The sequence below is a fragment of the Camelus dromedarius genome, chromosome 14 (assembly GCF_036321535.1).
Source record: "Camelus dromedarius isolate mCamDro1 chromosome 14, mCamDro1.pat, whole genome shotgun sequence".
Classification (NCBI taxonomy): Eukaryota; Metazoa; Chordata; class Mammalia; order Artiodactyla; family Camelidae; genus Camelus; species Camelus dromedarius.
In genome coordinates, this window is record NC_087449.1 from 38,373,387 (window position 1) to 38,391,912 (window position 18,526).

The window sequence follows — 18,526 nt, forward strand, 5'->3', positions numbered from 1 at the left end:
TACAATATTATATTAATTTCATGTGTATGACATAGTGATTCAAAGTTTTTATAGATTATACTCTACTTATACTTACAAAAATTGGCCGTATTCCCTGTACTGTGCAAGATATCCTTGTAGCTTATTTATTTTATAAATAGTAGGTTGTACCTCTTAATTGCCTCCCCCTTCCTTTTCCCCACTGATAACCACTAGTTTGTTCTCTATGCCCATGAATCTGTTTCTTTTCTGTTATATTCACTAGGTGGCTTATTTTTTTTAGGTTCCACACATAAATAACATATAGTATTTGTCTTTGTCTGTCTGACTTATTTCACTAAGCATGATACCCTCCAGTTCCATCCATGTTGTTTCAGATGGCAAAAATTTCATTGTTTTTTATGTCTGAATAGTAATCCATTGTGTGTGTGTGTGTGTGTGTATGTGTGTGTGTGTGTGTGTGTATACATATCATATATATGTACAATATATAAAACACATCTTCTTTATTCATAGTCTGTTGATGGACACTTATGTTGCTGCCATATGTTGGATATTGTAAACAATGCTGCTATGAACATTGGGCTGCATGTATTCGTTTGAATTAGTGTTTTCATTTTCTTTGGATACATAACCAGGAGTGGAATTGCTTGATCACATGGTAGTTCTGCCCATCTTGTAGTGTTGGAAGGATCATATCAAATATACACATCATGTTGTACAATTCCTAGTCCATCAAGCAAATAGTATCTTTTAAATTTTTTGATTTTTTCTTTATTTCAGTTTTACACAACAGTTCAAATTTGATCTTAGGTCAGCTCACCATTTTTTAGATGTGACTTCATTTTTGAAGGTTGAAATCAGATGCCTTCTTTTCTTACCATTATTGTATTTTTCATAGCGTGATTGAATGTTCCTTCTTTGTGCCTCCTATATACAGTGTACAGACTTTATCAGAGCAATGATATATTTTTGTTTATGTGTTTGCCTTTCTCTGTTAGATCAAAACTCCCTGTGTTTCTCATCTTTGTATCTTTAGTACCTGGTGCACTGCCACATAGAGGGCACTCACTAAATATTTGTTGCATGAAGGAAAAAAAAACCCATATATACATTATAAAAATACATTGAGAGGCAACATAGCAGAGAGACTGAATCTAGGCTGCCTTGGTTTGAACCACGTATTAACTTTCTGATCTTGGGCAAGTTACTTGACTTTTTGTGTCTTTGTTTCCTCATCTGCAAAATGGAGATAATAATAGTATCTACTTTATGGAGCTGTTGAGAAGATATAATGAGCTAGTCTGTATAAATTACTTAGAATAATATCTAGCACTTAATACATCCTATGTAAAGGCTAGTTATTATTTCTTTTATATATTCAGTTAAGATCTATTGAGTTCTTTGTGATAAGCACTGCATTAAGAACTCATATACATTATCTATTAAAATTACTACCACAATCCTATAAATAGTTACACTTACACTGTGTAAATGAGGAGACTGGGACTAAAAATGTTTAATATCTTGCCAAATATATCATAACAAGTAAATGATACAGCTAGGATTTGAATTCTTATCTTTCTAATTGATCAATGAAATATTATATCTAATCTTGATTTGGTATATAAGAAATAGATTCATTTATTGATTGATTTTTATGTATTTATGCTACATTTCTGAAATATGACTATATTTACACACAGATATCTTAAAGAGTTAAGTTTGTTTGGCAATTATGTAATGAGTTATATAAGATAAGACAGAGGCTTAAGTTCCTACTTTCTCCCCCTGGCATATTCTCCTAAACTGACAGCACTATATCTGGAAATGCTAAGCTATAAGAAACAATAAACTTATAAATGAAAAGAACCAGATACCTGCCATCTGCTTGGTACTGAAAAATTGATTTATTCACATTCATAGTTATACATTTATTATTTAGTGCACATGGAGTTTGTCATGCAAACTTTAAAGTAAAGGGAATGGTTTAGTATGTGAATGTTCTTTTGTTCTGGGATGTTTTGTCTTTGTGCTTGGGGAAGTAAAGGCTTTGTGGTCTCTGGTAGCTTTGTCTGCTAAGTAAGATCAGCACTAGGTGACATCAAAGGATTTCAGTGTTGTTAGTGTTGCTGCAGTGGTCTCAGTCCCCAACTGACTGTAACTTTTTAGTTTCTCAAACTATAACTTGTGAAATTTACTCGAGAGTGTATCTTTTCTTTTTTAAATGTGATCATTGTTGTAGCCTTAATCTACAAGTACTCAAGGATTTTTCTCAAATTGTCTGTATTTTATTTCATGGTTGTATTTGTTCTTCTCTATATGCCTTTCTGAGACCTCACTAGAAAGCTGTTTTCATCAATACTGCATGTGATTCTGTCCTAACAAGATATAACGCCTGCATGTTTTAATAATCACAGTGTCAGAAAAGAGTTAAGCTTTATAGTCTTGTAGGATTATAAGGCAGCTTTTATAAGATGACTAAGAATTGGACAGTGAGGATGTTGTGAGGTGGTACATGTTCTACCTGGGGAGGGGGGGAAGGTTAGGAGAAAGTCTATTAGGTATTTCTCATATTACCAGTTTTTAGAGTTTTTGCTCTGACTGAGATGCCAGTTTGTAGCAAAGCCATTTAGGGAACAAAGAAGCTAGTTCTGGGAGTGATCTGAACCACCCTCAACTCCAAAACATCCATGATCAAGATTTGTGTTGTATGTTTATGTGTGTGTATGCTTGTCCATCTCATATCAAACCAGCCGTTTCAGAATTAAACTGTCCCATGTATTTAGAGAATTAAGATAACCTTCAGTATCAAGAATGGAATTAAGGGAAAATGAATGTAGAGAAAATCCTTAATTATACAATATTACTCTGGCATGAAAGCAGTGTTAAATAGGAATTGAGCACATTTTTAACTATTAGAGAATGTTTTCAATGTCAGAAACAGTAAACGAAAAGAGTATGGACAGAGAAGACTAGAGCAGCAAGGATCAAACTTTCAGAAGTACCTTTACTTGGGGAGGATGTGGAGAAAAAAGTGAGATAAGCAGCGGTTAGAGACAGGTTCCTAAAGATCAGGGAAGCTGCCAAATCTACCAAATATAAATTCCAAGGGGCTGACACTGTATTACAGAGATTTACAAAAGAGAGAATAAAGAGGAAAAAACTTCCTTTCCCATCTCCCACCACCCTTTTTAAAGGTGTTTAGCATCAAAAAGTCTGGGAGAAAGAGGATGATAGCAGCCCAGTGCTTCTTAGGGCTCTACACCTTGGAAATGGTTTTTGTTGCATATCCTTATTATCTGTCAAAACTGCCTCTTGCTAAATTTCCTTTTGTTTTCCTTGTTGCATTTATCTGGTTTTTCAAACTCTTTGAGGTACAGGGGGTTACAGGGAGGGGGCTCTCATGGAGAGAGCCAGTGTTTTCAGGTGCATGAAGTGATGTGTTTCAAAGGAGACTTTCTATTTGTATCACATGTATAATTAAGGATCATACACAATAGTGTATGATTGTAGCCATGTTCAGTACATTTAATATTTCCTGCAGAGCTGATATGGAAAGTTGGGCTATTAATTAGTAAAGGATTTTGTGGATTTCTCTGTGGGCTAAGCTCAGCAGCAGGTGACATCAAGGGATAATATATCAGGTAGAGAAAATTTTACTGTAGGCACGTTGCTATGCAGAAGTAGCTCCTAAGATCCTTCACCTTAATTGATTATCCAGCTGGAAAAACAAAAACTGGAAGCATACAAGTTGTATGTACAAATTGGATCACTCAGTACGTAGAAGTGTTTCTGTAAATGATGTATGTGAAGACATGTGAAAGATATTATAAAAAGCTGATTCTAGAGTGTATTATTTTTGCAGTGAGGAAAGCGAGAGTGTTGGTTGCTTCCCCTTTGTGGTCTCAGAGCACTCTATTGATACTTCTGTTCTAGCATGTAATAAACATTGCAATTATTTGCAATCTTATTCATTTATTTACTCAGCAGATATTTAGTTAACATCCATTAGGTGTAGGACATTGAGTAGGTGGTAGGGATAGAGAGATAAATAAAATTCCACCCTAAAAGGGTTCTTTGCTTAAGGTAGAAAAGAGGAAGTGTATTTAAAATACAATATTTGTTAAAATAGAGCCTTTAGCAAAAGCCTGAAGTTGCTCAACATATAGTTGCTAAGTGTGTCAACCTAAGCTTAGAGTGCTAAGGAATATAATATAGGGCAACAGTATAAACCTTGTTTGAAGGGGTCAAAGAAGGCTTCCCAGAGGAGGTCACCCTTGAGTTTTCTTGGAGGAGAAGAACGAGCTTGTTGGATGGACACGCAGGGAAAGGGCATTTCAAGCAGGAGAAAAAGCATGTGTGGAGGCACAGAGGAATATTCTAGGAATGTTGAGAAATTGGGTTTGGTTCAAGTCTGCTTAGGTGCATGGAAAGAAATGGCAAGCCTGTAATGGATCTAGAAAAGTAGGCAGGGACCAGAAAGTGAAAGATACAGAGATATGTTTCTTTATTTTATTAGTTTTTTCTCTGCCCCAAATCAGCTTTTGGTTTGTTATACCTTTTTATTGTTTCTTCATTTTCTATTTCATTAATTTTTGCTTTTATATTTATTATTATACTTTCTTTTTCCCCTAGTATCTTTAGTTGAACTCTAAATCATTTATTTTTCATCTTTAGCAAAGTTGTTAGCATTGTCTTTGGCAGGATGTTACAGAAACCTGAACCCGGTGGCTTATTCAAATAAGAGATTAAATTTTTTCAGGAAATCTTGAGAAATTCCTATGCTGTACAACTGCTTGAGATCATCAACAGTCCAGGTTTCCTCTGTTTTTTTCTCTTTAGTGTGTGGCTTTTGTACTTTTGGCTACAGTATAGCTATTCTTGATACAAGCACCACATCTTTGCTTCAGGTTATAAAAAAGACAATTTTATTGGGAAAATATCAGCATTTACAAAATTCCCCACCAAGTAATTCCCACGTACACCTCCTTACTAGGACTGTGTCATCTGGCCACCCCAGCTGCAAGAAAGTTAGCCAGATTGAATGCTTTAATTAAGCACGATGCCTCCTAATGAAGGTTCTGTCAGTCAGGAAAAGGGGAAAATAGATGTTGGGTAAACAATTAGGATTGTCCACTATGCTTATTTTTAATTATCTCTTTATTGTTGATTTTTAATTTTATTACTTAGTGGTCTGAGAGTGTGATTCAACCACATTGATTCTTTGAATTTTTTTGAGAATTCCTTTATGATGTAGTACCTATGAATTTTGGTAAATTTTTTCATGTATACTTAAAAAAAATTAAAATGAACAAAACCAGTCTTTGTTGGGACAAGATTAGACCAAGTATCTCAGTTTTGTTATTAAAATGTTCCATATTCATACTCATTTCTTATCTGCTTGAGCTTTTAGTTTCTGAGAGGTATGTTAAAATATCCTATGAAGTTTCTGGATTGGTTAAATTTGCCCTGTATTTTGTAAGTTTTTATTTGACATATTATAAGGCCATGTTTTTAGATACATACCAGATCATTATTATTTCTTGACAGAATAATTATTATATAGTGTGCATGCAATGCTCTTTTATTTAGACCAGTTGTTTTCAACCCTATCAGGCCCAATGTTCTTTGTATTATCTGGGTTCAAATTCTGGCTCTGCTATTTATTAGATGTATGGTCTTGGAAAAGTCATTTAATCTCTCCTTGCCTCAGTTTCCATAGCTATAAAATGAGGGATATTAATAATACTTGCCTTATAGAATTATTTTTAGGATTAACTGAGTTAATATATATAAAGCAGTTATCCAGCAGAACCTAGTATAATAGCAAGTGGTATAAATTTAGCTACTATAACTTTTTTTTCAATTTTCTTTTTTTATTAATTTTTTTGAGGTATAGTCAGTTTACAGTGTTTTGTCAATTTCTGGTGTACAGCACAATGCTTCAGTCATACATGAATATACATATATTCATTGTGTTTGGATTCAGATAGCAGGAGCAGCACTGCCACTGGTGGTCTGATTTTCTGAACTGTTGACCAGTTCTTAAAGATGTTCTCAACAAAACAAATAATTTTTCCTCAATTTACAGGTAGTTGTGTTCCTAGTAAATTGAGTGTATATTAAAACCATGTAGTATGACTCTGTTTTTATGTAAAATGGAGGTAGAATCCAAGCTTAGGTAATGATAAATAGGTTCTTTGTTTACATGAATGTCTGGCAAGAAATCCCCTGAATAAGTAAATGATTCACTGGCCTTTAGAAAGTGTGTTAGAAGTATCATTTAGCTAACTGTTACTGCCATTGTTTTCTGATAGGGCTTCTACGCACTGCAAGACAAAGATTAATACAATATAGATTCTGGCCTCAAGATGCTTTATAGCCTAGGAAGGAGATATTTATGTACAGAACTCTGTGATGAGTGGTATACTGGTGTTCTGAAAGTTGTTCTGAGGCAGTACAGAGAAGGAAACCAAAAATAGAGAGAGTTAAGGAAGGCTTCAGAGAGGAAGGGGATATTTGAGTGTGCCCTTAAAAGGTAAGTAGAACTTGAGGGGCTAGAAGAAAGAAGAAAAATATCTTATGCAGATGAAAGACAAAATACAATGTTATGAATATGTTCATCTTCTTGTCCACTTGTTTAATGAAGTATGAGGTTTTTTATGATTAGTTTGAAGCAGATTTTTAATCCCTAAATTTCACACATTGTTTTCCTATCAAATTTTCTTAAGTAGTTGCCAGGTGGTTATTGAAGAGCCAAAAGAAAGATAGGTATTCCAAGTGACCAAACTGGGATTAAACAAACTTTCTTAAAAGCAAGCATTTTTTTAGAAAATTAAGAGTGATAGCTTTCAGATGATGGAAAAAAAAAAAAGGAAGAATGACTTTCAGAATGGGGAGCCCTTATTAAAACACAGATGTCTTCTGTAAATAGAGTTGGAAAAATACTGTCAGTGTGTTCTTTGTATATAAATGTCTCTTTTAACTTACCCATGCAGGATCTGAAAAGGAAAGCCACTTCTTTTTCATCAATCACGAGGTGCATGACAACAGAATCATTGATGCACTAGTAAGAGAGTTGGGTTCCAAATCTCACTAAGTGATCTAGAAGAGGGAGAGACAGCCAGTGTCCTGCCTCAGTTCTTCTGATCAGGGTTCCTGTGGCTCTAAGTGTTTTGCTTCTTCCTTCCCCTTCTTCTGTCTGGCCACTCTGAAACATTGTTTCTTTGAATTTTAAGATAAGCTGTGATGTCTGCCCTATGTTAATAGATATGCTAAACTTCTGGGGATATTGTCATTTCAAAGAATTCCTAAAGATTGAAGAGTTAAGTAGATTGTCATATTTTCTTTTGGGATTTTCACTTGGTCAAGCATTTATAACATACTGAAATAATACTCTGAAAATCTGTAGAATGATGACATTTTTGCATAGCAAGTCCCTGTTGTGCAAAAATGAAAATTTTTTAACAAGAAAGTTATGAGGTTCTTATTATTTCAAAATTTTTCTACTGCCTCATTCATAATTTCTAAGTAGGAAATAGATATCTCAGTAAATAATTGAGCTTCTTTTGGGTAAGACAAAATATTTTCTGATAGTCTCATTTTGTTACTACTAAGACCACATTTAGAGGCTGAAAACATAGTTAATTTTCTTGCAAGTATTGTTTTTTTGAAACCTGTGGAGTGTGCATTGAAATTATAAAATAATATTTTTACATGTAAAATAGGTTGAATTCTACCGTGGATGAATGTTTTAAAAGTAGACTTGTCCATATGGGTAAGAGTGTGAGTGGTGTGACTCATGTTTTTTTTGTATCTGACTTGAGTGTGGTAATTGATTATAAGGTACTTTGGGTTGGGTTACTACAATATTAGCTCCAAAAGATTCACGGCCTTCTTTCTATATTTAACATGCAATACTTTTTTTCTTATAGATATATAATTTATGGTGCTTGGGGGATATTTTGAGGACGTGGGTTTAGTGTCCTATAAAGACAGTTTTATAGTTCATTAAGTGTTGTGTAGGTATATGCATGTATCTTTTCTGTGCACAATTAAAATTCCAAAAAAAGAGAACTTTTCCTGTTAGTGTCCTAAGACTCAGCAAAGTTGGCCATAAGAAACCAGCCTAATAAATTTCCCTCATTTTTCCTAAGGTATTAAAAAAAGGACATGATTTCTTGAGATATTATTAACAATGTGTTGCCAGCCAGCTATAATGTGAAACAACAAACAACTTTGGTCTTTGATGGTATTCCAAATCTGTCTTTATGAATGGAAGTAAGACACTAATGTAATCAGAGTCTATACAGAAACATCCCCTACCATACCTATTTTATCTAAATTGGCACTAAAACATCTTGGCATGTACTACATGTGGAGACTTTGACCTCATATATAGCTGTTGCCCTTCAGCCTCTTTTCTTGTTCCATTTTATTTTCTAGGTGCGCCATCGAGCTTCTGGCCAGGTGATGGCTCTTAAGATGAATACGTTGAGCAGTAACCGGGCAAACATGCTGAAAGAAGTGCAGCTCATGAATAGACTCTCCCATCCCAACATCCTTAGGTAATGGTTTTTCCTTCCTTCTGGGGATCAGTGAGAAAGCTGAAACATTATTGGAGACTTGTTAGAATAGTATTAACAGATGAAAAGATGGGTTCAAGATTTCATGCTGAATCTGTCTTGCTGAGATTTAGCTGTGCTATAGATTTTTTCCTGCCCATTGAGACTTAATTTTCTGGTAATTAACTGCATTTAATAAAGCAGCTTCCTTCTGTCTCTCAAATTGCTTTACTCTTAGTAGCTGCTCGTAAGGACCATTTTTTTCCTGTTGCTGAATTAGTAATTTATCCAGGAGAAAAGATTTTAGTGGTTATTTAATTTTCTTAAACTGCTTTAGGAGGAATCACAATTAAATCAGTGAAAATAAAAGTAAAATTATGCCCCCAAGCTATCTACCATTAACTTTTAGCACCCACTTGAGGGCACATAGTACACCTTTTTAAAGGAGAATTATCTGTGTGTATAATAAGGTTATATAATCATTACTTTCTAGTAATCAGTACAGTCAGCCCTTTTTGCTGGCAGATTCTGATGCGTCTATTCAGCCAACCACAGGTTGAAAATATTTGGGAAAAATATCCCAGAAAGTTCCAAAAAGCAATACTTGAACTTGTTGTGCCCAGCAACTATTTACAGAGCATTTAAATTGTATTTATAACATTTACATGGCATTTACACTGTATTAGGTATTATGAGTAATCTAGAGATGATTTAAAGTATATGGGAGCATGTGCATGTGTGTAGGTTATATGCAAATACTATGCCAGTTTATGTAAGGGACTTGAGCATCCATGTATTTTTGTATCTTCACAGTGATAGGGGGTGTGGGTGGCCTAGAACCAATCCCCTGTGGATACCAAGGGGTGTCTGTATCTGAATCTTTCTTGCTCTAATTATCTTGACTTTTTAGTGAGGTGAGTACATTTCTAAATGAAACCAAATAAGAAAATTTAAGTCAGTGTATATTTAAGTAGGGCATATGTGTAAGACAGTTTGAGAAGTTAAAAGTGCTTATTTACTTAGGATTGTTTATTGCTAATATTTATATTACACTAAAGAGAAGTCATATAGCTTAATTGTGATTTACATGTGTGATGAGTGGTAGAAGATTATGGAATTAGATTATACTGCTTACTTGGCTTCCTAGTCCACTACAAAAATGTTCAGCAAGTTATTATGATGACTTTTTTCCCTATCCACAAATCAGATTAACATATTTTTTGAGCATCTAGTATATGCCTAGTGATGTGTCAGACATCCAAAAAGGTATATGGGAAATGGAATGTCTGCTAGCAAGGAATTTACACTCTAACTGGAGAGCTAGGATTTAACACACTTGAAAAGAGAATTAATAAAACCAGCTAGAACACCACCACTCAGATAGAGTAAACTCAAGTGATATAGAAGTTCAGAGGACTGAGAGATCATATTATCTTGGTGGAGTCGGTGAAGTTTTCTCGGAGGAGGGTGACTCAAACTGGAACCTAAATTTTAGTAGGATTTTAGAAGATAGGGAAGGAGCTCAGATAGGAGCAAAATAGTAATAAACAAAGCACAGAAGTAAAAGTGAAAAGCTTTTTGAGGAGTCAGTGAATAAAAACCCATTTGGCTATGGAGAGTGCATAAGAGAAGAAGAATAACAATCCTTCTGTGCCAGAAACCCTTAAGAAAAGGCAAAGGAATTTTGCAGAGCTGAAGATCAACTGCCTAGGAAAGAAGATTGCCCAAAATATGCTTCTAAAGTTAAGGATGGAGCTTATCTATGAAGAAGCTAAACACTGTCACAAAGAATATAGGCAGATGTACAGAACTGAGATTCGAATGGCTAGGATTCCTGGCAAGAAAAGCTAGCAACTTCTATGTTGCCATGTGGGTACCTGTGGAACCCAAATTGGCGTTTGTCATCAGGATCAGAGGTATCAGTGGTGTGAGCCCAAAGATCTGAAAGATGTTACAGCTTCTTTGCCTTTGCCAGGTTTTCAGTGGCATCTTTGTTAAGATCAGCAAGGCTCCAGTTAACGTGCTAAGGATTGTGGAACCATATATTGCATGGGAGTAACTGAACCTGAAGTCAGTAAATGAATTGATCTACAGGTGTGATTATGGCAAAATCAACCAGAAGCAAATTGCCCTGACAGGTAACACATTGCCTGATCTCTTGGTAAATATGGCATTATCTACATGGAAGATCTGATTTATGAGATCTACACTGTTGGAAAATGCTTCAAAGAAGCAAACAACTTCCTGTGGCCCTTCAGATTATCTTCTTCATGAGGTGGAATGAAGAAAAAGACCACCCATTTTTGTGGAAGGTGGAGATGCTGGCAATAGGGAAGACCAGATCAATAGGCTTGTTAGAAGGATGAACTAAATATCTACTATGACTGTTTTTGTAATCTGGTCAGTTAATAAACAGTGACTGCTTTCAGACTGAAAAAGTTTTTTTGACTAATAATAATAATGAGAAAACCACACTATTTATTGAAGGCTTAATTGTATTCTGGATGTTTTATCTGTTTAAAGATTTAATCTTTACAAACTATTCTCCATAAAAGGAACTGAGGCCAAGAGATTATGTGTTAGCCAAGGTCTGTGATTGAGGTCTAGACTCTCTCCACCATGCTTCTCCTAGAAGAACTGAGGATTTGATAGGATAGTATTGGTAGATAAAGGTGGAAAGGTAAAATTGGGCCAGATTATTCAGAAATGCTTTGCATAAAGCCAAGAAGATTATGTATTATGCTCTGTGTATTGGTTTCTGAGCAGGGACTAGATGACAGAGGGTAACTGATGGCAAATGCAGAATGGTTTAGTGTTGGGGAGACTGGTGGCCAAGAGATCAGTTAGGGGACATCTACAATGTTTGAGACTGAGATAAAGTAGTCTTTTTTTTTTTTTCTTTAATTGAAGTATGGTTGATTTACAACATTGTGAGATGGATGAGTCTTGATTTGATGTTCTGCTTAGGGATTTTTAGGCTGGTTATATTTTCATCTTGTTTAAAAAATAGTATGTTTATTGTTTTTATTATTATTGCAGATGTGATACATCATCACCTAGATGATGTTATGGGACATTTAGAAAATAGAATTAGCAAAAATAGGAAATTAAAAATTGCCCTTAATCTCAGCACCTAAGGATCAAACTAGTATTAACATTTGGTGTATTTCCTGCCAATCTTTCTTATTTCACCACTTCTTTTCTTATTCTCTTCATTACTAACTTGACTCTGGTGAGTGCATGGGAAGATTGACTTTAAATAAATTTTATTCCTTCATAGCAAAATTTAAAAATAAAGTTGTTATATAAGAAGTGGAATAGTGTAGTATAATGATTAAAAATGCAGGCTTTAGATTCTAGGTCAAGTTGCCTGGATTCATATCCCAGATCTTGGGAAAGTTTCTTAACTACTGAGATCCTTAGTTTTCCCGTCTATGAAATGAGGGTAATGACAGTAAATCCCTCATAGAGTTGTTATTGAGGATTTTTTAAAATTGAAGTATAGTCAGTTACAATGTGTCAATTTCTGGTGTACAGCATAATGTCCCAGTCATGCATATATATACATATATTCATTTTCATTAAAGTTTATTACAAGATATTGAATATAGTTCCCTATGCTAAACAGAAGAAATTTGTTTTTTATCTATTTTTATATATAGTGGTTAACATTTGCAAAGTTATTGAGAATTGATCAAGTTTGTACATATAAAGCACCTGGAACAGTACTTGGCTTGTGTTAAGTGCCCAGTAAATATTAGCTATTATTAGTTTCTTTTCCTTTGGGTAGTTCTTTAAATGGCTCATTGCAGCCTGTCTTTTATCATTCATTTACTCACCCATCAAACATTTGTTGAGTGTCTACTGCTGAATTAATACATTCGGTGGTTTTCTGCTAGAGTAATGCTATTGAATAGAAATTTCTGTAATAATGGAAGTGTCCTTTATCCATGTTGTCCAATAGCCACATGTGGCTAATGAGCATTGAAATGTGGCTAGTGCAAACAAAGAACTAAATTTTTTATTTGATTTGATTTAAATTGCCACATGAAGATTAGTGGCTCCTATATTGGACAGTCCTGGGCTAGAGCCATGTACATCTTTGCTCTTGTTTCACTAAATACATTTGTGTTCCAGCCTAGAATTGTAGTGGTGTGATGTCTCCTTCATCTACTTTATTAGCTTATCTCTTTTTGGTCCCATTGCTCAGGAATGACACACTCCTCCCTTTTAACTTACAATAAGTAATATTCTTTGTTTTCAGATAAGTTTTCCAATATATAAAAGATAGTGTCAATTCTATCTTGATCTTCACCATAAGCCAAAAAATGAGATAATGTGTTTAAAATGAATGGAGCTGTTATAATCCACAGTAATCATATAATACATGAAAATTATTATAATTATTGTTAGCCATGGTGGGTTTGTACTCTTTTTGGTGATTCTTTTTGTTCTGCATAAGTCATCTGTCTCAAATATACTGCATTTAAAAGCCTGAAAGTGGATTACTTTTTAAAAGAAGCTTCTAATTGTTTATATCTTTCATGTTTTCATGTCTTTACTTTCATTATGTATTTTGAACACAACAAAAGGAAATTATCCTGCCAGTTGCCTAGAGCAAGCAGAGTCCTCTTGGCTTTTGTTACCCAGAGGAATGCTATAGAAGTAGAAGCATTTATTGTACTTCCCTAGGCTGCCTTAAATATCAAACTAAGCATAACTTTGTTCCATTCTCAAAACTCTTAGAATTTTTATTTCCTAAGTGCTTTTCTACTTGTCTTACAAATTTACTGTTAATACTTTATTTTTTTTATAATTCATTTTTTTGGGTTACTATTTGTTAGTATGGCTCTTAGTCTGTTTTTAAGCTGTTAATACTATAAGCTTTCTTTTATAGGTGCAGGAGCTGAAGGAGAAATATGAACCAAAATTTTCCCTCAGATTGACACTATGAGATTTAATTTGCAAAGAATCCATCTCTTGGAACCCTAGGATTTTCCCAGACATACCTCCTCTGGGGCTGACCCCAGGAGGGAGGTTGCTGAGTAGTGAGGCTTTTGGTTTTGATCTCTGCTTCATCCAGCCAGAGCAGCTCCACTTTTTATCTGTTTTACATTGAATTTCTGTATAAGAGTTTTGAAGAAAGGATCTCTTACTTAAAAACAAAGAAAAAGTTGAAAATCATTGCTTTAGTGATTTGGAAGGTCTACTTGGGAAAGAACGCTATCCGCGTGACCTGCCAGATGGTAGGCATCTAATCCTTTGGGCATGGCTTGGTCCTCTGCTGGCACAGCTATTCTGTGCCCAGCAGGAGTGAGTGAGCTAAACTTTTGCAGTTTTATTTCTCTCTTTTTCTTGACCCCCAACTTCCTTACTTCCTCTTTTCCTTTTATCTTTCTCCCTCCTAAGATTTCTAGTTGGATGGAAGAGTGAGCCTGGTGAGTCATAGAGGCAGTAGGTGTGCAAATTTTGTTTGTGTGTATGTATTTTTTAAAAATACATGGATACAGTTAAGATTGGTTATTTTATCATCAGTTGCTCTAACTTATCAGTTAAAAAAAATAAAGAACAATAAAGTGCTTTGTCGAGTGCAGGGACTGATTGTTTGGGCCTCTTGTGAATAAGGTTGTTTATGCCAGGAAGTCTTATGCTCAAGATCCGTAACCCAATTCCATGCCCTGCTCACTTCCACTCCCAAATGGCATTTTTGAGAACCTGTACCAAGATTTGTTCTCATACCTCTTTGTTATTCTTCATGCCATGAGAAATTTAATATTTCTTTTCGACTCCTTGCTCACATTCTCATGTTTGCTTTTATTTAGGTCACATTCTGAATTTATTTTCCTATCTACCAGTTTTTGTTCAGAATTGTTTTAGCTCCCTTTCAAAATCCATTTGCAACCATATGACTGCCATTTTGTTAAAATGAAGACTATGCTTTCAGATCACCAAATATTTGCCCAGCCCTGTGCTAGGTAATATCATGTTGATTACAGAAGTAGAGGGCTGTTGTCTCCCAGATAATCTCCTTAGGAAGCAAACTGTACATCTAGGAAACAGACTAATATCAGCTAATACTATGAGGAGATGGCAAGATGTTTTTCCTAATCTCAGTTATTAAGATAGCAGTCTTTCCAGTTACCCATTTTGAAAATCCCAAAGTCATCTTTAGTTATTCCTTTTATTCTTTGCTTCTAATCAGAAGCTAAGGTCTTCATTCTAAATCTTCAGAGACTTCCCTTATGCATCTGTCGGTTCAGTCCTCCTTCACTTTTGCCTGGAGTGAATTATTTTCCCTGTCTTTTTCCCTCCCCTCACTCCACCACCACCCCTGCCTTTCACTTTTCCTTATACATAGCTCTGATTGTATAGCTTCTTTCTTTTTCTTTCCTTTCCTTTCCTTTCCTTTCCTTCTTTCCTTTCCTTTCCTTTCCTTTCCTTTCCTTTCCTTTCCTTTCCTTTCCTTTCCTTTCCTTTCCTTTCCTTTCCTTTCCTTTTTCTTTCCTTTTCTTTCCTTTCCTTTTCCTTTCCTTTTTCTTTTCTTTTCTTTTCTTTTCTTTTCTTTTCTTTTCTTTTCTTTCTTTCTTTCTTTCTTTCTTTCTTTCTTTCTTTCTTTCTTTCTTTCTTTCTTTCTTTCTTTCTTTTTCTTTCTTGCCTTTTTAAAAAAATTGAAGTATAGTCGATTACAATGTATAAATTTCTGGTATACAGCACAATGTCCCAGTCTTGCATATACATACATATTTTCATTTTTATACTTTTTTCCATTAAAGGTTATTACAAGATATTGAGCATAGTTCCCTGTGCTGTACAAAAGAAACTTTTTAAAACCTATTTTTATATATAGTGGCTAACATTTGTAAATACTAAACTCCCAAATTTATCTCCTCCCACCCCCTTTCCCTGGGGGAAAGATTGTTCACTATGTCTGAGAGTCTGTCTCTGTTTTGTAGGTGAGTTCATAGTGCCCCCCCCTTTTTTTTAAGATTTCACATATGAGTGATATCATATGGTATTTTTCTTTCTCTTTCTGGCTTACTTCACTTAGAATGATGATCTCTAGGTCCATCCATGTTGCTGCAGATAGCGTTATTTTATTCTTTCTTATGGCAGTATTCCATTGTGTAAATATACCACAATTTCTTTCTTTATCCAGTCATCTGTCAATGGACATTTAGGTTGCTTCCATGTCTTGGCTATTGTATATAGTCCTGCTATGAACATTGAGGTACATGTATCTTTTCTCATTAGAGTTCCCTTTGGATATATATGCAGAAGTGGGATTGCTGGATCATATGGCAAGTCTATTTTTAGTTTTTTGAGGAATCTTCATACTGTTTTCCATAATGATTGCACCAAACTACATTCCCATCAGCAGTGTAGGAGGGTTCCCTTTTCTCCACACTCTCTCCAGCGTTTATCGTTTGGACTTTTGAATGATGGCCATTCTGACTGGTGTGAGGTGATACCTCATTGTAGTTTTGGTTTGCATTTCTCTGATAGTTAGTGATATTGAGCATTTTTTCATTGTTCAGTGGTCTCTTGGCCATTCATATGTCTTTACTGGTGTATAGCTTATTTGTTAAAAACCTTTTGTGGCTCTCATTGATTTCACAGTTGAGTCAAAAATTCTTTAGACTGACAGTTAATGTCTGATCTGTTTTCCAGCTTTATCTTTGACTATTCCTCTTATGCACTTAACACAACTTCATGATTTCCTAATTGTGTTCTCTTGGACAAGTTATTTGATGTCTGGGCTTTGGTTTCTCCCATTGTTGAAAGAGGGAAATGGACCAGATCAGTGGTTAGAAATCACATTGAATTGATGTTGAATAATTTTTAAATGGTCAAGTTTAGAAAATATATTATCTCAGGATGTGTGTGTTGTCCAGAATAAATGAGAAGTGTTTAAAGTGCATCTTTCTGATTTTATTATTGTAATCCTAGTGAGTAACTAGGTCAAAAAGTATCAATATAACTCTCAAAGCAGATTTTATAATACTAGTGTATTGGTAAGGGGGTCTTAATATTTTTTTCTCTTCTCTGAACTGAGATAGAATGATTCAGGAATTGAGTTTAAGTTCTAATTTCATATAACCAGAAAAAATTTATAAAATAAAATATGGTATAAGCTTTGGTACTATTTATGTCATTGTCTGTGGATAGTGAAAGAAGATGATTTAAAAAAAATTTATTGAGATGTAACTGACATATGCTAGAAGATGATTTTTAATATAAACAATGAGTGCCATTTACTGAGTGCCTATTATGGACCACTGTTGATCATTTTCCTGCCCCACCCTCATTTTTCCTTTCTAGACGTCTCAGCAAATGTAATTGCTTTTCATCTGTTACTTAGGCCAAAGTAACAAAAATACTTAGGAGTCATCCTCAATATCTTTCCTTCACACCTTACTTCAAGCCATCAAGTGGTTCAGCATTATTTTTTAAGTATGTCCTTGCTACATCCACAGCCACCATCCTAGTTCAACCCTCCTAATTGATCTCCCAGATTCCCCTCTTGCCCCACAATAGCCAGACTGAACTTTAAAAAGGTAAATCAGATCATACCATCCCCTCCTGCTGTGTTTGCTTATATGACTTTTTGTCACCCTTCAAATGAAATCCAAACTCTGGGCTTTGATGCACAAGGCCTTAAATGATTTGACCTGCCTGCATCTCTGACCTTATTTTGATCACTTCTTTTAGCTTACACCATCCTAACCACCCATAATTACTGGCCTTTTTATTTCTTAAATACACCAACCTCTTTCCCACTTCAAAGCTTTTGTACTTACTTTTCCTTTTTCTTATACTGTCTATTTATCCCAGAACCATATGGCATGCTGCTTCTAAGATATCTCCTCCCTCAAACAGACCTTGTTGACTAGCCTGTCTAAAGTAGCTATCCAGTATCACTATCCCCTCATTCTGCTTTGTCTTCATAGCTCTAATCATCTCTGAAAATATCTTGTTCATTTATTTGTTTGCTTATTATTTGTAGTCTTCAGTATAGGGTGAGCTCCCTGAGGGTAGGATTTTATCTTGTTCACCATTATATTTACAGTACCTGTAAAATGGGTGTCTATAGAAGCAGATACCAGATAGAAGCAAGCCAGTTTGCGTCACAGAAACCTACAAAATCAACAGTTCAGCTCTGGAACTAAAGGTGGATGTTAGGCTAGGGCTGAAAAGTTGAAAATCTTTTCAGGGGTTAACTGGGCCTAAAAGTCACCATCCCCTTTCATTGCAACTAATCAGTTAAATCTCACCCACCTAAGAGATGAGTTTTTATTTTTGGAAAAAAAATTGAACCAGAAATGCTTCATACTAGGTAAGCATCTAACATGACAGAATATAGGGAAGGAATGCCATGCTAAGAAGAGGGAAGTGGAGGGATAGTCTGCATGCTGAATATTGAGGTTCTTGAGACTTCTAGTCCTCTTCTATTACTTGGCTCTAAGCAGGTAAGAATCATCCCATCCCACTCATACCCCCACTATCTGCCAGGAAATTGGTGAATTTGGAGAAGTTGAATAGCCCCAAGTGAAAGAAGAAAAATTAAAAATGTAACCACCAAAGTACCTTAGAATTATTATCTTCTAAACATATGTATGTATATATCCTTCTAGGAGGTTAAAGATACTGCATCAATGAAAGAATAGTATACTGTAAAACTGGAACAGAGAACCACAAAGATTCTCAAAGATTCTTGGAAATTAAAAAAATATGATAAATAAAACCATTTGACTAGAAGGTCAAGGAGGTAAAGCTGAGGAAATCATCCATTAATAGGGAAAAATCAAAGATGGAAAATACGAGAGAAAAGATAAGAAAATTAAAGGATCAATGCAGGAAGTCTCTTTTTGACTAATACAAGAACATTTTCTGCAATGGAAGGGTATGAACTGCAAACTGAAAGGGCCTACTAAATGCCCAGCACAATGAATGAAAAAAGACCCACCCTAGAGTGTGTATGG

General features: G+C 35.0%; 1 protein-coding gene and 1 pseudogene across 3 annotated transcripts in view; both read left to right on the forward strand.

Annotated features, from left to right (window-relative positions):
- TESK2 (testis associated actin remodelling kinase 2) overlaps positions 1 to 18,526 on the forward strand; it is a 104,805-nt gene that overhangs the window by 34,228 nt on the left and 52,051 nt on the right. For all 3 annotated transcript variants that reach the window (XM_010982255.3, XM_064493629.1, XM_031465003.2), the window contains exon 3: positions 8,428 to 8,549. In XM_010982255.3, the coding sequence (XP_010980557.1) occupies positions 8,428 to 8,549 (122 nt within the window). The remainder of the gene's footprint in view (positions 1 to 8,427; positions 8,550 to 18,526) is intronic.
- Positions 10,158 to 11,015, forward strand: LOC105090871 (large ribosomal subunit protein uL30-like; annotated as a pseudogene).